Raw genomic sequence first — 22,516 nt, 5'->3', positions numbered from 1 at the left:
CACAGGTAATTATTATTATTATTATTATTATTATTATTATTATTATTATTATTATTTATTTGTACCCTGCTCATCCGGCTGGGTTTCCCCAGCTACTCTGGGCAGCTTCCAACAAAGATTTAAAATACATTAAAAAGTTTCAATGAGCAAAGTGGGGCTGTTTGCAAAAGCACTTTCAAACAACCCTACAGTTCACTTTGAAGCAGCACCCTGCAGAACTGAAGTCTCCTCTCAACAGCTGTGAACGGAGACTTCAGTCCTGGTCCCAGTCTTTGAAACATTTTCTGACAACTGCACTGTTTCATCATACATGTATATATGATGCAGGAGATCTGTGATCAAATCTCTGTTGCTCATAAAGCCCAACGTCAAAGACCTGGTGAGGCTACTGAAGACTTCCCCCTCCCCTTACACCTCTCTCTCACACACACTTTTTCTTCTGTGTAGGAACACCATGTTTGCCGGAGTTACCAACTCTTTGTGGCCCAGGCTGGAGAAACTATTGTGAGCAGCACACAAACACAATGCAATCAAGCACACACCGCAACCTACCTTATGGGCTATGACAGAATTCTTCTTCCAGTTCTAATCATAGCTGTCAACCTTCCCTTTTTTTGCGGGAAATTCCTTTATTCCAGCACCGTTTCCCACTGCTTCCCGCTGCTATCCCGGATTGTTAGATATCCTGTAGACTGTCCCTGGGATAGGTGAGGCTGTTGATCCCTTATTTTCAAATCTGCCTCTTCTAAATCCAGCTTGCACTTCTGGGAGTTCTTGATCCACATACTGCTTGAGCCTACCTTGTAGAATTTTAAGCATAAACTTGGATTACTGTGATGTTAAAAGGTCTGCCTTGGATTCGTATCAAGATCATTCTATCATTTTTGAGATTGCATCCCAGTACAGCTTTCGCCACTCTTTTGTTGAGTATGAGGGCCACTCCATTTCTTTTACGAGATTCTTGCCCACAGTAGTAGATATGATGGTCATCCAAACTGAATTCGCCCATTCCCAGCCATTTTAGTTCACTGGTGCCCAGGATGTCAATATTTATTCTTACCATCTCATTTTTGACCACATCCAACTTACCCAGGTTCATGGTTCTTACATTCCAGGTTCCTATGCAATATTTTTCTTTACCGCATTGGACTTTCCTTTCGCTTCCAGGCATATCCGAAACTGAGCGACCTTTCGGCTTTGGCCCAGCCGCTTCATCAGCTCTGAATCTACTTGTACTTGTCCTCTGCTCTTCCTCAGTAGCACGTTGGACGCCTTCTGACCTGAGGGGCTCATCTTCCAGCGTCATAACTTTTATATGCCTGTTGTCTTTGTCCATGGAATTTTCTTGGCAGGGATACTGGGGTAGCTTGCCAGTTCCTGCTCCAGGTGGATCACGTTTGGTCAAAACTCTCCACTATGACCTTTCCATCTTGGGTTCCCTGCTTGGCATAGTTCATAGCTTCTCTGAGTTATTCAAGCCCCTTCGCCACGGCAAGGCAGTGATCCATGAAGGGCAATCTTTAGGCAATCTTTATTTCGCCTCCGAGTCTGCTGTTAGCCCTTTGGAGAAAAGACAGGCAAGACTAGTAGCAGACTTTGTGCATTAGACCAGGAAAAGTACATGGGGAGAAAGGGCAAAATTAGCAGTCCTCCAAAACTGTTGTGAATTTAGGAAAAAGCTGCTGAGTGACCAAAGCACACACACCTCCCATGTAATGTTTAGCTTGGCCCTGAGGTTTGCTGCCCAAACCAAAGTTTGTAAAGTACAAAAGCAAAGTTAAAAACAACCCAGTTATATTCAGCTGTTAAGGCAAGGAGTCAATGAGGAAAGAGGTTGGATGCCTACTTTCAACTTCTGTGATTAAGGGGAAGTCAGACAGTTTCCCTGCTGGGCCCCTGTAATTAACTGTAAGTACCTGAAACAAAGTACCTGGAGGCCAATGCAAGATGTTAACACACAAGCACTACTTTAATATCAGATATTTTCTTCCATAATTTAAAAGCTATCCAGGGTAGAACTCTGCATAAGCTGGGGATTTGAAACGAGGATCTGTAAAGCTAATGCTGTCTTTGGTTTCTTGCTCAGAATTTCCTCCACTTCTTTCGTTACCCTTTCCATGCTTCTAAACCAAACAAGGTAGTGTTCCTTCCCAAATGAGGTTTCCCCAACAGACCCAGAGCTGGATTTAGTTTGTCAACTTTCAAGATTTACCTTTTGCTTTCAGGATCTTACAACCACCCGGATGGCTGATTCATTCAGCCATTCTCACGACCATTTTATTGGAAACCTGTATTTTTAAATTTTATTTTATTTTATAAGCAATACTCTTCTTTTTCTTTCTCTGTATAAAACCATGCTGTTAAGTACCATATTATTCGCTCTATAAGACGCACTTTTCCCCCTCCAAAAATTAAGGGGAAATGTGTTTGCATCTTATGGAGCAAATGCAGGCTCCATGGCTTCAGCGATAGCAACACAAAGCCTCCAAAGTGCAGTGGGAGCGCTCCTGCCATGCTCCGGAGGCTTCAGGTTGCTTTCGCTGAAGCCTGGAGAGCAAGAGGAATCTCTGCGCAGCGCCCCTTCAGCGAAGCGGGAGGAGAAATGGAAGGGGCTCCGTTTCTCCTGCCGCTTCGCTGAAGGGGCGCTGTGCAGAGAGGGAGAGAATTTTTTTCCATGTTCTCCCCCTCTAAAACAAGGTGCGACCTATGGTCGGGTGCGTCCTATAGAGCGAAAAATACGGTAATGTACTCTGTGTTCTTCCCTATGTTCATTCCCCAGCCCCATGGCTTCAGACTTTCTGGAGTTTTCTGATTCTGTCTACAACAGTGTTTCCCAACCGGTGTTCCGCGGCACACTACTGTGCCGCGAGACGTTGCCTGGTGTGCCGTGGGAGGGAGGCGGGCGAGTCGCACGGCGTCTCGGCGTCGGGCGGCAGCGAGCCCAGGAAGCGGCCCAGCCGGCCGGGGTCGCCCGCCTGCAGCAGCGCCTCACACCCGCACGAGACCTGCTCCGCCGAGAAGCGGGCGAGCGCGGAGGATCGGGCGCGGCGGAGGCCAGCCCCGCGCTTGGAGAGGACGCAGCAGCCGTCGCCAAACCCGATCCTCCTCCTCCTGCTCCGCCGCCGTCCTCTGGCTCTCGGCCGGGAGGAGCCTGCGGCGACGGGGCGGGCGCCGAAGTTGGCAGAAGTTGGCGCGCCTCCTCGGCAGCGCCTTCGTCCTCCTCCTCCTGCCTCTGCTCTCCTCCGGCGGCGGGGGCGCGCCGCCCACCCCGGCCGGGGGGGCTCGGAGGGGCCCGCGGGGAAGGAGGCCATGTTCGCGGCGCGCGGGATCGCGGCCCCCCTCGCCCGCCTCCGGCCCGCTCCCCTCCCCCTGCGCGCTGCCCTAGCCGTGCGGGTCTCCTCCCCCTGCGCCGCCGTCCCCTTTCCACATCCTAGGAGCCGCGGTCCGCCTACCGCCCCCGGGCCGCGGCGCGGCTCCCAGCCCGGGCTGGCCTCTGCCTCCTGGGACGCGCGCCCACCCCCGCGGCCCCCCAAACTTCGGAGCAACTCTCCAGACGCTTCTCCCCCGCCTCGGTCTCCCTCCTTTCCACTTCTCTTCCCCCCTTCCTTCCCTCTTTCTTTCTCTTTCTCTCCCACCCGCCTTTCCTTCTATTAACTTTCCTTTCCCCTCCCTTCGTCCTTCCTACTTTTACTCCTGGGCTCCTCCCCCCTTTGCGCAGCCACAAATCAATCTCTCTCTCTTTTTTCCCCTCTCTCTCTTCTTTGCTCAGACGCAAAAAAGTGCCGCTTTTTGGAAATCCGGACTGCTGTCCCCGCTGAAACGATACTTTAAAAAAGGAAGAACCCACTGGCTCTTATTTCTGTTTAAAGCAGTAGATCCCGAACTCTTTTGGCCCACTGCCCCCTTGGTTCCACATCCCCCAGTGTCCCCTATGCTTACTCTATAGAAAGCATTACAGGGGTTAACGCGGCTCGCTAAGGAAGATATTAATAGAATTCTGCATTTGGGGGGAGACCCTAACAGTCATCTACCATTACCTTCTATGCTGTTACTATTTTTTTATTTTTTTTTTACATAAGTAAAAAGTGACCTTTCCCCATCTGGCATGGTGGTGTGCCTCGAGATTTTTTTCATGACACAAGTGTGCCTTTGCCCAAAAAAGGTTGGGAAACACTGGTCTACAATCTACCCTAGCATTACCTACCCTACCCAAACTACCTTACCCTACCCTACATTTCAGGTGTGACACAGCCATTTTTGCTGAATGGTTTTCTGGTGGTGAGATAGCAGTGGTGGCACACAGTCTGTGGTCTTCCCACGCCTAGTAAAGCTCCCAATTCCTCCTTCTTCTGAGAAGGTTGCTGGTGTTCCCACTCCGAGTTTGTCATTTGACTTTAGCTAAGTTTACTTCACAATGAAATTAAATGTTGCTTCTGTATTGCCTTTTCAACAAATGCGAGCCGTGTGGGAAGCCACTCCAAGGTACATCAGATATTGGAGAAGAGAGAAAAAACTAGACTTGATTTGCGATGGTGATAAATCCCGTATATATGTGGATTCTATTTGTTGTGGAGAAACGTCAACCTTAATAACCATTTCCAAACAATTTCAGTGTAATGGGATCCGATGACATGATGTGTGAGATGGATGTTCCTAGTCGCTGTTTTTGCGAGACACTTGTTGCGTGTTGTTGCTTGCTGTGCTACTTGCTCTGCTTGAGAGAGCACATCATTTATATGGATACCATTCACTCCTGCTTAAGTTAATTACCAAGACCATGCTGGACAAAGAATGGATGTGTCAATCCATGGCTGCTTTGTTATTTATGCCTGGGTGCTTTCCCATCAGTGGGTTTTAATGCACATTAATGCAGGATTGGGTTGGACGATGACATATTAAAAGAAGTGAAAATGTGTTTTATGAAAGAAAGGGGAGTTTAAGGTAGAGGTCCATCTTGCCGCTAGGGTAGATTGTATCTTGAAAACTATGGGAGTCTGATGACAATCAATACAGCTCCTTGGAGTTTCTCACAGTTAAATAGATGTCTTGGGGCTGCTTCAGACACTTTTCCTACACAGGAATGCATGGAGGTGATTGGTGTATGCTATCATTTGTGAAACTATTCTGTCTTGTGCTCTGCAGCTTTTAGATTGGTGCATGCAGCAAAGTGTACTTTGCAAAACTGTTAAATAGCCCACAGCACAGTCCCCACCCCAATGCCCTATATGCTGGCTCTGTGAAGCATCCTTAAAAGCAATGCCTTTGAGTGCAGTCCACAAGAGGGCAATATTGGTGTCTCCAGTACAAGTGATGAAAGAAACAGAAGCAGCTGTGAAGCCCGAAGGATTTTGGTGGCACTCCTTGAGAGATTTATCAAATCATTTGTCAAATCATCACCTCTGAATACCACTTGTTGGGAATTGTAGGTGGCGAGAGCTGTGGTGCTGAAGTTCAGCTTGCGAGCACCCCATAGCCATTGGGTTGGCCGCTGTGGGAAAAGGATGCTGGACGAAATGGGCCTTTGGCCTGATCCAGCAAGATCTTCTTCTGTTCTCATCTGCTCTGGGATGTTTTTCCTCTGAAGACGAGAAGATTCGAAACATGCCACATAAAATGCAGACGGTAACTGCATTTCCCAGTTCTCAAAAGCAACGAACGGTGAGGTCAACCTGCGTCTTGATTATGCCACTTCCAATTAAAGATGGGTAGTTCACATGAAGATAAATTCTCCAATTAAAAACAAAAGAACATTCTTACAAAATGGAAATATAACATGTTGGGGAGAAGGCTAGCTTAGAACCCACCTCCTTTATATCTTATTATTTACGTGCACATTGTTGGTGGGGTAGCGGTGGAAGGAGGGGCCACCCCATCATGTGAGTGAGTCCCCTTTTAGGAGTCTGAAGTTTAACAGTCTACTAGGCCAGTGTTTCCCAACCTTGGGCCTCCAGCTGTTTTTGGACTACAACTCCCATCATCCCTAGCTAGCAAGACCAGTGGTCAGGGATGATGGGAATTGTAGTTCAAAAACAGCTGGAGGCCCAAGGTTGGGAAACACTGTACTAGGCACAAGGTTATCTCCCTAGCCGCTTCGTGAGCTCTAGGGCTATCAACAGCCTTCTTGAGCTTGCTTTTTTGTTTTTGTTTGGTGTATTCCATCTGTTAACATTTTCCAGTAGATTCTTTTCAATCCATCAAGGTTAACAATGCATACAGTCCTCTGAGTTTGTATAGGACTAATTTCGCTCCGGATTCTCCCACCACAAGCCCATGCAAGGGAATTATTTGGCTTGTGCTGCGAGGTAATGGAGAGAGATCTAGAATTTTGCTCCCAGTGGCAGCTCAGCTGAAGTGGGTACCACTTAATTTTCTGTTGAATTGCTGTGTAGGAGTAGCTCTATTTCTGTAAGCCACTTGGAGCACTTGGCTTGGGCAGAAGAGGCAGGAGATGAATGGTGATATATTTATAAAGAAATACATTTAAAACCACAGAAACGTGCTGGAACATGATGTGTTCATAATCTCTCTGCTGATTAAGGACAATGGATTTTTTAAAAATCTATTATTTATACAGAAGGAAAAACCAGAACCTAGATATGTTGTGTGCTGGGCTTTTATTTTAACATGTCTGTCTCTCTGATTGAACTCTAGATCAGCCTTCCTCAACCTGGTTCCCTCCAGATGTTTGCATTGCAACTTGCATCATCCCTGACCGTTGGCCATGCTGGCTGGCACTCTTGGGAGATGTGGTCCAAAATGTGTGGAGGATACCAGGTTGGGGAAGGGTGCTGTAGATGTTCCTTAGAAATCATATTCCCCTGGGAGGAGGAGCTTCATTTGATTCTAGAACCACTTTGTAACATTAAATTCTATATCCAGGATCATGCTGATGTAATTCTACCGCAAGCATTCATCATCACGAGAGACAAGATGGTGTTATAATCTCTGGTGTAGTTAAATTTTCATGCTCCGTGCCAGAACATGAAAGGTACCCACATAGATTATAGAACACAGTTTCAGTAAATAGCATTCTTCTTCATTCAGATCAACAAAGACTTAATCTTTGATCCACTTCCTTGTCACAGTAAAATTGTTCCAGCACGGGGAGATAAATTCATTAGCAAATTGGTGGATTTGCTTGTGATATCTCATTTAGCCTTTATCTTTGGCAACAAATATATTGGCCTTGACATCAAAGGCATCCAGTCTGTCCAAAACTTTCTTACATAAAAGAAAATTGCAAAGGAATGGGGAAGCTGATCCTCTGTGCAGAACTTCTTTAATTTCTTACCTTTTCAAAGCCCAAGAGTGTACTTCTGCTTGTGAATTTTGATCATCTCAGAGACTCTAGGCTGCTTTTTACTGTCTGCTTTTTGTTCTAGCCCAATACCTTGAAAGCGGAATTGAATGTAAGAGTGTGTAGCGAATTGGCAAAGAGCAAAAGCTCAGCCTATACAAACTACTGAGCTTCTCCAAACTTGGGGCTCTGCATCCTCAATTCCCAGTACAGTCAGTGTTGTCTTCAATGGCATTTATCACCATATGGCAATCGGTTCCCTGGAGGTGATAGAAACTCAGCATGCTTCTGTTCAAATATCATACTGACAGTCAAATATTATGTTAGTTAGGGCATTTTTTATTTTTTTTTAAGATACACAGAACTGATCCTCAGTATGCATGCTCTCCTGATTAGCTAGTATTTAATCCACTGGGAAAAGTAAGAAATCAAGTCTTCATCGTCGTCGTCATCATCTTTGTACCCCATCTATCTGGGCGGCTTCTAACAAATATAAAAGCCTAATGAAACATCAAACATTAAAAATTTCCCTATACAGGGCTACCTTCAGATGTCTTCTAGAAGTTGCATAGCTATTCTTTCCACAGGGCGGGTGCCACTACTGGGAAGGCCCTTCTGCCTGGATCCCTGTAAAAGGCAGGTTCAGGGGCAGTGCCCCACTTCCCTGAATGGAGCAGCCTCCACTGGGTTCCAGCATTCTTTGGAGGAAGCCATGGCTGTTTAATGTGGTATGATCCTGCTCTAACTGTACAGTGCAGATGGGCCTAAGTGGTTTATGGCTTCAAATATTGGATAGAGCACCACTTTGGGGTCATTTGGATATGAAGTATACAGATTTTGAAGCACTCACATTTTGCTTGCAGGCTTGACCCTTGGTCTCATCCAATATCCTTTTTCCCTTGCACACTGTTGACAATAACAGTGTAGCCATCTCTCATAAGTCCTAAAATTTTGGTGCAGACAAAAGGAAATATATTGGCAAATTGTAATGCTATAGGTGCTTTCAGTGCTGAAACTTATTTCATGAGTTCATAGTTTTAAAACCAATGCAGTGTGTGCACACTCAGAGGATGACCTCCAAACCATCCTAAATATCTTCACAGAAGCTTACGAAAAGCTTGGCCTATCGCTAAACACCCAAAAAACCAAAGTGCTGCACCAACAAGTACAAAACAACCCCTCTGCAGTGCCACAAATCCAACTGAACTGTGTAACGCTGGAAAATGTCAACCACTTTTCCTATCTGGGCAGTTATGTTTCCACAAGGGCCGACATTGATGCCGAAATCCAGCATTGCCTGAGCTCTGCAAGTGCAACTTTCTCCTGATTGAAGTGCAGAGTGTTTGAGGACCAGGACATTCGCAGGAAAACAAAAATGCTTGTTTACAAAGCTACTGTACTACCAACCTTACTGTATGCTTGTGAAACATGGACCACTTATAAATGCCATCAACTCCTCGAAAGATTCCATCAACAGTGTCTCCGGAAAATTTTACACATCACTTGGGAAGACAGGCGAACTAATGCCAGTGTACTGGAAGAAGCAAAGATCACCAGTGTCAAAGCAATGATTCTTCAACATCAACTTCACTGGACTTCTCATGTTGTTTGAATGCCTGATGATCGTCTTCCAAAGCAACTATTCTATTCTGAACTTAAAAATGGAAAGCGTAATGCTGGTGGTCAATAAAAGAGGTTTAAAGACTCTCTCAAGGCAAATCTTTAAAAATGTAGTATAAACACTGACAACTGGAAAACACTGGCCTGTGAGTGCTCCAATTGGAGAACAGTCTTTACCAAAGGTGTCATAGGCTTTGAAGACACTTGAACTCAGGACAAAAGGGAGAAATGTGCTAAGAGGAAGGCACGTTTGGCAAACCCTCACTGTGATCAACTTCCGCTGGGAAACCTATGTCCCCACTGTGGAAGGACGTGTGGATCCTGAATTGGCCTCCACAGTCACCTACGGACTCACTGTTAACACCATGTTTGTGGAAGACAATCTTACTTGGCTATGAATGATCGCCAAAGATGAAAACAGTCCTCCCTTACAAGATTTTACTCCTCACATTGATGATGATGATGATGATGATGATGATGATGATGATAATGCTTCATTTAAGAAAGGCATCATTTTTTAAAAAAAACAACAACATTAAGTTATAAAGCATGGGATTAGAACTACTTCCTTGGAGAGAGGCTGTTCCTTCAGCCTTCTGCTTGCTGAATAGCAGGTGGTGCAATTCATTGTGGAAATGCACCCCAAAAGGCAATCATTATTTTTCATCTTATCTCCGACAAGATCCCTGGCAGACAGGTTAACAGGTGGGGAGTGAAATAATTCAGAAGCAAGCAAGGTAGGCTCAAATATGGGACATGTATAAAATATGTATGAAATGATATTTTTTTTCGTTTGCAGGTGAAAAACCGCTGACATTTCCCCTGTAATTTGAATAATGTGTACTGTATGCACTTTTGCTTTCCTCACTCCTGTTCATACATTTTTAACTCCTGCTGCACAAAGGAAAACTTTTGCTGTCTGGCCCTGCCAGCTGAACCTAAGAGTTCTGCTAACTATTCACACACAGTCATAGCAGCATCTTGGTGTAAGATGGGCCAAGGGGATGCCAAGGGCAAGATAAATGCCATAGCCAGAAATAATAAACTACAATGAACTTTTTGTGTCCAGCCCAACTGGTAACACTTTCTGTCGTGCAAACAAAATTGATCTGGTTCAGGGGTCAGCAGACTTTTTCAGCAGGGGGCCAGTCTACTGTCCCTCAGACCTTGTGGGGGGGCCGGACTATATTTTGGGGAAGGGGGAAATGAACGAATTCCTATGTCCCACAAATAAACTAGAGATGCATTTTAAATAAAAGCACACATTCTACTCATGTAAAAACACGCCGACTCCCGGGCCATCTGCGGGCCAGATTTAGAAGGTGATTGGGCTGGATCCAGCCCCTGGGCCTTAGTTTGCCTACCCATGATCTGGTTGCTCTTGTAAAAAGCATCATTCACCTTGATGTATGATTTGTGGGGGGTTTGTTTTTCCATTGCTTATACTAATTTGTTGTACAGTATTAGCAATCTTGCTCTGTCATGTGACGAAACCTTTCCAAGCGCCCGCCAGACTGCAAAGGCTTATTGCCTGACTGCCTATCCTTGTCATTTATTGAGTGTCATGCACATTACAGCAGCTGGAGAGCTCTCAAAAGCAGACACCTCGCCTTGTGCTCCCAGCAAGGCGTCCATCTGCACCACAGGCAACATTGAGGGGGTAGTGTTTTCCTTGCAGGAGAGACAAGCAAATTGCTGCTCCTGCTCCTTCCTTTTTTGTTAGGCAGCGGCTTCCTCTTTCCACTCGCTGCTCACATAAGAAGGTGGCAGAGAATAGGCTGGGAAATGAATTGTAATTAGGTGTTCACAGCATCTCAAAAAGGCTATTGTGCAACTGGAAAAGCCCAATCAAAATGATCAAAAGCTGCAGCAGCTCTGTAATGAAGAAAGGTTGCAACATTTGGGGCTTAAAAAAAGCTAATAGGGGGGGGGGGGGATAAATTTCCATGGTGTGAAAAAGTAGAAAGTGTTTTTCTCTCTAATCCTAGAACCCGGGGTCATCCAATGAACTGGAGTAGTTAGCAATCTGGGAAAGACAGAATTGTTTCACACAGCATGTAGCTGAACAGTGGAATTGGCTGCCCTAAATTTTGGTCACGGCAGCCAACTTAGCGTGAAAGGGGATTAGAGAGATTCCTAGAGACTAAGACTGTCCCCGTGGCTACAGAACCCAGGCATAGGCAAAGTTGGCCCTCCAGATGTTTTTGGGACTACAACTCCCATCATCCCTAGCTAACAGGACCAGTGGTCAGGGATGATGGGACTTGTAGTCCCAAAACATCTGGAGGGCCAACTTTGCCTATGCCTGGGTTCTGTAGCCACGGGGACAGTCTTAGTCTCTAGAAATCTCTCTAATCCCCTTTCACGCTAAGACTGTCCCAGTGGCTACAGAGCCCAGACATAGGCAAAGTTGGCCCTCCAGATGTTTTGGGACTACAAGTCCCATCATCCCTGACCACTGGTCCCATTAGCTAGGGATCATGGGAGTTGTAGTCCCAAAAACATCTGGAGGGCCAAGTTTGCCTATGCCTGACATAGCCTCTAGGGCAGAGTTTCTCAGACTTGGGTCCCCAGCTGTTGTTGGACTACAACTCCCATAATCCCTGACCACTGGTCCTGCTAGCTAGGGATGACGGGAGTTGTAGTCCAGCAACAGCTGGGGACCCAAATTTGCAACCAACTGCTCTAGGGTCGAGAGGCAATACTCTGTTGGATACCATTTGCTGGAGGACATCTGCAGAAGGTCGTCCTCGTGTCCTCCTTTTGGGCTTCTCCTTAGGCACCTGATTGGGGATTCTAGACTAGATAGCCCTTTGCTCTGATTCAGCAGAGCTGCTATGCTGTTGTTTAACTTTAAAGAAGTTGTAATCAAAGTTGGCACATTGAAGGATGTCTCAGATAGGAGAAGTAGCACCTGTCTTTGGGACAGGATAATAATTCCATTCTTCAGACAAGGAGCTTGGCAGAGGCTGCTAGGTTTTTATTCAACTTCAGCCGTCTCTGGAGCAACTTGCTTACAAGGAGTTGTGATAATACAGTGCCTGCCCAATTTGTTGGGTTCAGTTTGTGCATTTTACAGTGGTGCCTTGTGTTACAGACGCTTCAAATTACATACTCCACTAACCCAGAAATAGTACCTCGGGTTAAGAACTTTGCTTCAGGATGAGAACAGAAATCGGGCAGCAGCAGGAGGCCCCATTAGCTAAAGTGGTACCTCAGGTTAAGAACAGTTTCAGGTTAAGAACGCACCTCCGGAACGAATTAAGTTCTTAACCCGAGGTACCGCTGTATTTGTTTTTAGTTCTTACTGCTACGTAAACTGCTTTAATGCTAAGAAAAGCATGACGAAAATACCTTTTAAATATATGGCACAACACCACACAGCAAGGAACACTTGCTTTGTTTCTGTTTTTGAGTGTAAAGTTTGCCTCTTGCCCTAAAATGGGACAGTGTGGATTTCTTCATATTATTAAAATGTTAAGAATAGCTGAAGCAGGTTCTCCATGATATGTTGCCTCAAAATCTACCGCTTTCTAACTGTAGGATAGAAAGGGCCCCCTTCTCTGCTTTTGTCCTCTTTCTTTTTAGTTCACAGGAAAAAAAATTCAGCAGTCCCACACAGTGGGCAGGGATGGTACTGCCTGGTGAACTGTCTTCAAAGCCATGCTTAATAATGAATGATTTTTGCATTGTATCAAAAGCACCGTATCTCTTCAAATTGGCCTGTAGAGATTTCTGTAGATTTCTCATTAGAGAGAATATTGAATGAAGGCTCAAGTTATCTATCTAAAAAGTCAAGGTTTTGCTCAAGAAATTAGGAGTCTTGGAAATAGGCCAAAATCCTGAAACTTTCCAACTACATATTGGACCCAAGTGAACCTTAGACTAATTAAAACCCAAATTTTAGCGTGTCTCTTTCTTCTATGCCACCCCCCCCCAATAACCTAAAGTGAAGGGGGGAAATGGAGTTCCATATGGAGATATAAATTCTGATCTCTTACAACATAAACCAGACATACACTGAGACCTCTTGCTCTGGAGATCTGTTCTGAGAGGAGTGGTTATTAGCATGCTTTGTAGTCTCATCCCGTTGTTTATGCAGTGGTTTGTTCAGGTGTTCAGTGGCTGCCAGGCTGCCTTTTGAAGACCTCATGAAGACTAAGTTTGTGCAAGCAAAATAAAGCTGCCAGATTTTGACTGGACCAGCTTTCGACAACTGAGATGTGTGTGTTTTAGGACCCACCATATTCATCTGAACAAAATCAGTTTAAATAAATTACAAGCCTGTTATATATATTGTTGTAACCTGTCCTGGGACCTTATGGTGAAAGGCAGGCAAGAAATCCAATTAGTGATGATGATGATGACGACGAAATAGTTGCACTGGATACCTGTTTTCTTATGCGCTCATTTCAAAATTATGGCACTTACCTGAATCTCATGAACTGCCTTTTTGCATGCCATTCTGCTTGAGCTCTAAGATAATTCCTGAGCCCCCCCCCCAGCCCCATCCATGGTGAGGCTCAGTCACCTAGATACAGAGGGGTTGTTTGTTCCCTTGTTTGTTTGTAGCATTGTGGAATACCCTCTGTGAGAAGACTCTCCCTATACCATCTTGTTGACTTTTTAGGTACCAGGGTAAAACTTTTTCTTTGTCCTCTCAGTCATTTTTAAGTATCAGTGTCTTGTCTTTCTTCCTCTGCTTGCTATTACTGTTTTGCATTTTAATCCCCTAGCTATAGTTTTAGTTTTTATAAACCAACCTTTAATTTATTCCGATGAATGGAAGTCTATTAAAAATATCTTAAATCAGAGACAGGGAACCTGTGGCCCTCGGGATGTTGTTGGGCAGCAACCCTCAGCTTCCTTCACCGTTGGCCATGCTTGCAAGGGCTGATGGGAGTTGGAGTCCAAAAACATCTGGGAGGCCACAGCTGTTCCATCTGTGTCAGTCTGCAAAAAGAGGCATCTAAAATTCTGCAGAACAGCTGCATCCCCCCCACCCCCACCCCACCACAAAAGAAACCCAGCTTCAACCTTTACTTGAGAGTTTTAGATAGACAGAAACGTCTTCTCCACTGGCACATTCTCACAAATGTGTGAGAAATAAGCTTTCCACGTGTGAGTTAGATCACAGAAGCTGGCTTCTGCTGTCAGGCCTGTTTTGTTAGCAAGAGGCCAGCAAGCATTGACAACTTCTCTCCTTCAATCTCTGTTTTGTTTTTTATTACTTGTCTTTATTTCACTGCCTGAAATAAAGGACGGTTTGGCCGAATGTCTTTCTGAATTGGCCGGGTTTTCATGATTTCTCACCCTGTCCAATTGCAGAACTTAATCTGGAAGGGAATTGTATCCACCGCCTGCCAGAAGAGGTCCGAACCCTGCTGCACCTGAGAGTCATCAACCTGTCCAGGAACAAATTTAGTCACTTTCCAGAACAGCTGACCTCTTTGCCAGCTCTTGAAACCATCAACCTAGAAGAGAATGAGATTGCAGGTAAGAGACTGCACTGTATCTGTGCATCCAAGGACTTCTCTGTTGCAACTGTGGAGTAGCGAAGATCTTGCATTAAAACTTACTCGGATGTTCAGTGCAACCTTGTATTTAAGCACTAGCCTGGTAGCCAGCCGTGAAGAGGAATTGCCTGCAATCAATAGTATTACTGTTGCTATTATTGGTATCCATATCTTCCAAACTCTGCCATGAGCAACTTTTCATAATTAAGCAATTGTGTGAGTTTCATAGGACGTCTCATCACTTAAGAGAATGCTTTGCATTGAACTTCGCCTGCGATTGAAGGGTCTGTCCTTGCTAAAGAAACGGCACTTTTGCTCAGCAATAATATTCTCATCACTTGTTTTTTTCTAACCTGAAAGCATTAGAGCTACACTTTCAAAAAAGAAGTTATGCTATTTGCATTCATTAATACTGTATAAGTATTTCTCCTTTTACTTTTCTGTGCTGTTTCAGCTTTCCCCCCCTTTTTTTGAAAACAATTCATAATCATTCTTTAAAATGAAAATTCATTTGAAGAGCAAACTAAGTCTAAGAAATTGGACCCCCTCAGGTCACATGCTTCCCTTTGGAACTGAATAATGAGCAGAAGATGCTGCTCGTTTTTATTTTTCTGGAAGCGAGTCATCTTTTAGAAGACTTTTTCCCCCTTTGTCAGCCAGGTGTAAAAACTGTTCATTGCACCTGTACGTTTTCTACTGTAGAACTAATAGGAGCTTCAGGATAGGTATAATGGGTGCATTTATGTAAGAGAAACGAACAGCTGCTCAGTTAAATTTGGAGGCGCTTGTGACTGTTCTTAGATTAATAATAATAATAATAATAATAATAATAATAATAATAATAATAATTTATTATTTATACCCCGCCCATCTGGCTGGGCTTCCCCAGCCACTCTGGGCGGCTTCCCAAAAAATATTAAAATACTGCAATACATCAAACATTAAAAGCTTCCCTAAACAGGGCTGCCTTCAGATGTCTTCTAAAAGTCTGGTAGTTGTTTTTTCTTTTGACATCTGGTGGGAGGGTGTTCCACAGGGCATGTGCCACTACCAAGAAGGCCCTCTGCCTGGTTCCCTGTAACTTGGCTTCTCGCAGTGAGGGAGCCGCCAGAAGGCCCTCGGTGCTGGACCTCAGTGTCCGGGTAGAACGATGGGGGTGGAGACGCTCCTTCAGATAAAACTTAAAGAGATCTCCTACAGGTTGTTTGGTTAGAACCTTAGAAGATTTAGTGGAATACTAGAACTGGCAAGTCTAAATTGAGGCTATAATAATAATAATAAAGATGAAACAGAAAACTTAGATGATGTGATTGTTGCTTGCTGCCATACCAACTTTTCATGCTTTCTGCACATAATCTTTGGATGCGTGTAGACGGGGGGGGGGGGGGAGGTTTTAGTTGTGTTCATCATATTAATTACTTATAAGCTTATGTCTAAGTATAAGGCTCTTATAAACTTGGGCTGCAGATCAGAGCACTCCCAGGAGCTTCTGTTGCAAGCCATCATTCAGCTGTGTCCTGCAGGGATGTTTATCCTCAGTACCAAATTCAAGGATCTTGGATTTGGGTCCGGGGTGGGGAGCCTGACCCGTGCATCCTTTTAAAAAATTTCTGTCCATTCCAGAAGAATGTATCTGAAGAAGTGTGCATGCACACAAAAGCTCATACCAAGAACTAACTTAGTTGGTCTTTAAGGTGCTACTGGAAGGAATTTTTTTGTTTTGTCCATTCTAGGTAAAGCTTGCAACAGCGACCTGACTACTAAGACGTGCAATACAAACACTTAGAAACATACACAGACTGCCCCCCCCCCCCCAATTTCCTCCATGGTCAAAGGAGCAGAAAAGATGAAGAGCCAGGCAGGAGCATCAGAGCTGCTGCCGTAGTGCCCATCTTTGCTGCATGTTGAGGCCACATGGTAGGAGGAGGAAATGCATAGAAACCTCTGCTGACTGAGAGGCAGGAAGGGGTTAAAGCTCCAAGCTGTTATATATGCTCCCCACCAGAGCTTCTTCATTACTGAAGCACCCACTCTTATTCTAGCTTCAAGCTCCAGGGCAAGGGAAACATTAGACATTTGCCGAGTGGGGTGTTTTCCCACCCCCCTCTCCCCCAAGTACTTGCAAACATCCTGGAGCATTTGTGAGTACTGGAAATAAACGCTTGCATGGTTCTTGAACCAAACGCAGAGATGTCATTTGCATTCCTAGCTGTGATCTAGGATAGTTCACTGTGCCGTGCTATCACTACAGAGATAGACTTCGATTGATATACAAAAGCCCCTGGATATTGGAATAGCTGCTTAGATAAACTGGAGATTTCAGATGAATAACTTTACTGCACGTAAATTTTGTGTCAGTGGTGATCTACTCCTTTGGGTGTGGGCGGGCAGTGAAGCTTGACTTCCCCGTTCTCAGTTTGCCAAATGTTTTTATTTTATTTTGGAAGTATAAATTAATGAACTAATTAAATCTGAGTTGTTGGTTTGTTTTTTAAAAAAGGGGAGAATGGGGGGGGGAATCATCTTTATTGAGCTCAACTGGCTGCTTGCTGTACACTTAGCTTTTTCTGTGTTTTTTCACTCTTTTTTTTTTTTAGTTTCTAAACACGGACACATCTTTAATATCACAAAACGAAATCAGCTGGCATCTCAAAATGCCAGAGAGAAGTGACAGGCAATTAATTCATAGATTAAAGGGAACAGGGACTTGTCAGTGTGAATTTGAAAATAAATTGGTCTCAGATGTAGCATAGGGAGCCTCATGGATGATCAATACCAAAATGTTTTATCTCCTGTTTTACTGATAACAGAAAAATATATATTGGCAAAGCTGTCTGTCAGGCCCGTATTGATAAAAATGGTCAGGAGGCAGTAAGAAACAATAAAATTGTGTGTGTGTGTGTGTGTGTGTGTGTGTGTGTGTACACGCACAATAAAGCATCATTTTCAAGTCGTTTTCGGTTGTGCAACATGGCAATTTTAAGCATGAGGTATGAATTGGTCTGCCCTACTTCAAATCTCAGTTCATGCATGAATTCACTGGGCAGCCTTTAGGCAAACCACTATTTCTCGACTTCCCACATGGCATGTTTGTGGATTAACACTGGCCTAACTCGAGCTTGCCTTACAGGCATCTGGTGACTTTTTAAGTCAGTGGGTATGTGAATCATGTCCTTATACACCAGGAATGGGGAACTGGACCCAAGTCCCACAGTGACCTGCCCTGCCCTTCAGCTGGCAACCTGTATGATGCCAGGTGTGGGACAGGTGGGTGTGGCTTGGCCAAAGCCCACTTAGGCGTCCAGGTTAGAGGTTTCCAACCCCATAATATAATGTAGTCACTGGTTGGCCCTTGTAGCTGCATGAAGTTGGGGGGTGGGGTCCTGTTCCTGTTGCCTTCCTGCTGGAGAAAGTCAATACAGTTATTGTCTAGCTTCCTGACTGGCACGTCCTCTAAGCTCCCAGAGCAGCCGCTGCCTAGTCCTTGGGAAGGTTAGGAAGGCTGCAGGGCAGGGCTCAGTGATCTGTGCAATTGAAGGAAGCAAGAGCTGGGCAATCCTGTCCTGTCCAATACCGCTCCACAGCAAGACTTGGGTGCGTCAGCAAGGTAAGCTGCCTTCTCTGCGGAGGGGAGGAAGGGCAGGCTTGCTCTTTGCATGTGGGATAAGCCTGCGGCCCCTTCTAGCACGGTGGCTGCCACTTGGTCACTCCTGGCAAAGTCCATCTCTCTCTGCCTGGCTGCTACAGCTGCCATGAAGTAAGCTCAGTGGATTCTGTGCCCAGTCTAGGTAGCTGGCTGGAGTTCGCAAATTAGGAAGCGGCAAACTCCACACTTTCCCCACTCCAAAGAAGAAGAAGAGGAAGGAACATTTGGGGCACACAGCAGAGGAGGAAGAGGTGGCAGTGCACTGCGGCAGGCGCATAGGGACAGGCAGCAGGTGCACAGTGGTGGTGGTGGAGGAGGCGGCTGAAGAGGAGGCAGCAAGTGGCACACTTCTTGGAGGCCAGATCTGCTGCCTCTCCCAGCTTTCCGGAACCTGCCGTCCTGAGGCTACTGCCTCGCCTTGCCTCATGGTTGAGCCAAGGGTTTCCATTCTGTGGTCCATGGCTCTATATTTTCCCTTTGGCCTCTTTTTATTGGTCCATCTCCGCAGGCGATCCTGACATGGGAAGCTGGTTTGACCTGTATATGAACAGGCCAAATGCAGCCTCTGGCAGCCCATCGTTAATACTCCCAAGCATTGATTCAATTCTAATACTTAATAAAATCCAGGAATTGTGGGTGTCTTGCACCCACAAACCCTGGCTCCCACAAACTCATAACAACAGGATAAAAAGCCCCACTTGACAGTGTTCATGGTCACATTTCCCCAGTGAACGGCTCACATTTGGAAGGCAGCAGTTATAATGTAGACCCGGTTGCTTTCCTGAAGAACAAGGACAGCCACGTCTCATTGTGATGAGAATATTTTTGACCACATTATCTGGCAGTGACTAATTGATGACCTTTTCCCTCCCACCACTTCAGCTTAATAATTAAACAGCAGATAACCTGCTGGGCTGACAGTGGCCTTGAAAATATTTATTAAAAAGTTTTTATTTTTAAAGAGACATTTTTAAGGTTCCTGCCAACCTAGCAGGCTATCTGCTGTTTAATCATTGATATGGCTTATTAATCTAAGCTTCCTAGAACCCAGTTTAAATTTAGTTCAGTCCTGGGGAGAGAGGTCTGGGATCAATATTTGGAACCCCTAAGGTTGAAACTTTGCCCAGTTCAGCAGGAACTACTTGTTGTAGGATTTTTACATAGGAATGCAAACAAGGACTCTCTGGAGCTCTGGAAATGCTCAAGATAGCAATACCCTCGATTATAATTAATAAATGCTGTTGTTGCTGGTGTTTGTTGCATCAGTGTGCACAACACTTTCCAGAGTACATGAATATAGGACCCTCCATATACAGTCTCAAGTTCAACACAGGGAAGGCAACAGATGGAAGAGAGTTGGGTTTTGCTTATTTCACATGATTAAACAAGCATGCTTCACTAGACCATTTATTTTTTGAGGAAAAGCTCCCATCCACTGAAAACTGGTGCAGGTCCTTGCTTCAGACCAGGGTTGTTCTGGATTGGGGGCCCTGCAACTGTGTCCTCTCCAAGATAAAAATAGGCTAAGCATATTTATTTATACACGTAACTGAATGCACATGTGTTTTGGCCCTCAATGACACTTGCACTTATTTGGGTTTAGTTCAGTGAGGCAGGCAAAGCCAATGTAATGCCCACCTCAGGTTGTTGGACTACAGCTCCCATCATCCCTGACCTTTTGCCAGGTTGGCTGTGGCTGATGGGAATTGCAGTCCAAAAACAGCTGAAAGGCTCCACATTGACCACCCAAGGGATGTCGTTTTGGCAGGGGGACATTCCAAAAGCTTCACAGAAAAGGTGACTTTGGAAGAACTGAGAGAGGCAGCGTCGCACAGGTGTTCTGAGAGGCAGCTGCAGACTTAAAAGGCAGCAAGAGCAAAGGGCAAAGTCCTTCGAAGGAACAGTCTGCTAAGGTGGATGAGCAATTGTCACAGGCAGGAAATAGGTCAAGATATGAGCAGAAGGAAAATGGAAGGCACTTGGATGGTGAACGCAAGGAGTTCGTTCATGAGATGCGGCAGATGAAAAGCCAGTGTAGGGATTTCAGGAGAGGCAGCGATGGGAGGGTTGAATGACATGGGCAGTATTGTTGTGGACAATGGACCAAAGTGAGATTATAGAAGACCAAACACTACAGGATTGCAGGAGTCAAGGCAAGCAGTGATCAAAGCGTGAACCAGCAATTGTGCCAAGGAAGAGGCTTGTATTTTTGCAGCGTTGTAATGGGAGAAGTGGCACGACACTGAAGGACTACAAGAAGCACCTACAAATATCCTTCCTGCGTATGGCAGGCTTTCTTAGAAGTCTGATGAATACCCAATTTGCTGCCTCAAAGAGAGAGGATTGAACATGGTAGTCCTTTTTTTTTTAAGTTCATTGTATACAGTAATTTTCCACTGGGCCTCCAGTGCTCTGAGGCACAAAATACTGGATGTGATTGAAGAAGACAAATCAAAGTATGGTATCATTTGGGGACAGCAATTTTTCTGTCTGTATAACTCCTTTCAGAATGTGTCCATTGCTATTTTAGGTTACTTCCTGCTTTTATGTAGTTTGATACCTCAGAGGTAGTCACTTAGAGATACTTTACTGTACATTAGATTTCATAACTGAGTATCTCAGTCTGATACCTTAATAGGAAGCTAGATTTAAAAAGCTGTGAGGATAGAATTAATGTCTCCCCTCCCCTTCCTTTTTGCATGAATCAATTCATATAGATGTGCTAGGAGGGAGGGTGTATTGAAAAGCTTTAAGATATCTTCCTGCAGCAGATATAAATAACGTCACAGATAGAACAATAGGCCTATTGTGTGATAATAGTGTTTTATTCCAGGCCCAAATCAGAGTTATTTTCTGTATTATCTGCAAAACAACGTAGCAAAAAACAACATGGGAGGCAGCAGCTACGAGTTACTGTTCTCTGCAGCTACAGCAGGCACTGTGATTCTCGTGGTTTGACTTCACCCCCAGAAGCGCGCTCCATTGTCTCTCGAGACAGACGGATGCCAACACCAAAATAGCGATCAACGCTTTTATCTTGATAATTACATTCTGCACCAATGTCAAATAACCAGGCACCACCAAGTTGTTTCAGAACTATGAAGTGCTGTTAGTACAGCAAATCAAAAATATGATCTATAACAAGGAACAATTTTGATAACACGTTGAGGTTTTGAGGCTGGGAGGTGCAATCCCCAATCCATGGGGATGCAGGAGCGAGACCAGGGTACAGTGGTACCTCGGGTTACAGACGCTTCAGGTTACAGACTCCGCCAACCCAGAAGTAGTACCTCGGGTTAAGAACTTTGCTTCAGGATGAGAACAGAAATCGTGCTCCGGTGGTGCGGCAGCAGCAGGAGGCCCCATTAGCTTAAGTGATACCTCAGGTTAAGAATGGACCTCCAGAACGAATTAAGTTCTTAACCCGAGGTAGCACTGTACTCTGAATGAAAGCAGGATTAGAAGTTGAGCATAGCGGCAGTTGCGCATACATTTAACTGCAGCGTTTGGCTGCACATTCTACAGTGGCCCCTTGAGTAGTAGAACACAAAGCTCTGGGCAGTAGTGGAGGCCAATAACAGGTTTCATCATAATCATTTAGGAAGTCAGTTCTCTGAGCATGCAAAATAAGTAAGTAAATAGCCAGTTGGTGCTTATTATCTGTTGACCTGATTGAGCATTTATGGGACTTCAATTGCATTTGGTTTGATGTTCCTTCTTTTGATGCTTAATCACCTTATCGACTCTCAGCACATTCATTGATTCATGCTGTTAAACTCTTCCATCCGGTTACACAAGACTGGCAGCCGTCTCCGTGATCACGGTGCATTGCACCATTTCCAACCACTAGGATCAATGAGATTTCTGCCAACATCAATGTGCCTTGCTTGATTGACACCAGGTTTCTCACGACACTGTGCATTTGGCAGTGCAAGCTAGTAGTTAACTGTGATTGTGAAGCCCTGGTTCAGCTTAGCTCCTTCGATTAGTAACATGTTACTTGGACTTGTTGGCATAAAAAGGACATTTGTGATGTTAGATTGATATGTAAGGTTTGCACACAGCCTGGAAGCATTCATCTGGCGAATCCTTGGTAGGAGAGTAGGCTGACCTTAATCCATGCACATACACACACAGAAAAAATAGCAAAGATGTTTATTCTTGGAACTACATACAGTGGTACTTCGGAAGTCAAACGGAATCTGTTCTGGAAGTCTGCTCGAAAACATTCAGAAACAGAGGCGCAGCTTCTGATTGGCTGCAGGAAGCTCTTGCAGCCAATCGGAAGCTGCAGAAGCTGCGTCAGTTCTAGGTTCCAAAGAATGGAAGAAGAATCGCCAACCAGAACAGTCACTTTCGGGTTTGCAGCGTTCGGGAGCCAAAACGTTCGACTCGCAAGGCGTTCGGGAGCCAAGGTGCGACTGTACTTGGATAGGA

General features: G+C 45.0%; 1 protein-coding gene across 3 annotated transcripts in view; it reads left to right on the top strand.

The window, feature by feature from the left end:
* LRRC20 (leucine rich repeat containing 20) overlaps positions 1-22,516 on the top strand; it is a 75,081-nt gene that overhangs the window by 19,261 nt on the left and 33,304 nt on the right. For 2 of the 3 annotated variants that reach the window (XM_028729575.2, XM_077930513.1), the window contains exon 4: positions 14,246-14,413. In XM_028729575.2, the coding sequence (XP_028585408.2) occupies positions 14,246-14,413 (168 nt within the window). Of the gene's footprint in view, positions 1-14,245; positions 14,414-17,030; positions 17,206-22,516 lie in introns of those variants that run through there. The other variant, XM_077930512.1, reaches the window with a different exon arrangement.

This window comes from Podarcis muralis, chromosome 6, assembly GCF_964188315.1.
Source record: "Podarcis muralis chromosome 6, rPodMur119.hap1.1, whole genome shotgun sequence".
Lineage (NCBI taxonomy): Eukaryota > Metazoa > Chordata > Lepidosauria > Squamata > Lacertidae > Podarcis > Podarcis muralis.
Note: the sequence above shows the minus strand (reverse complement) of the source record. Positions and strands in the feature narration are given on the sequence as shown.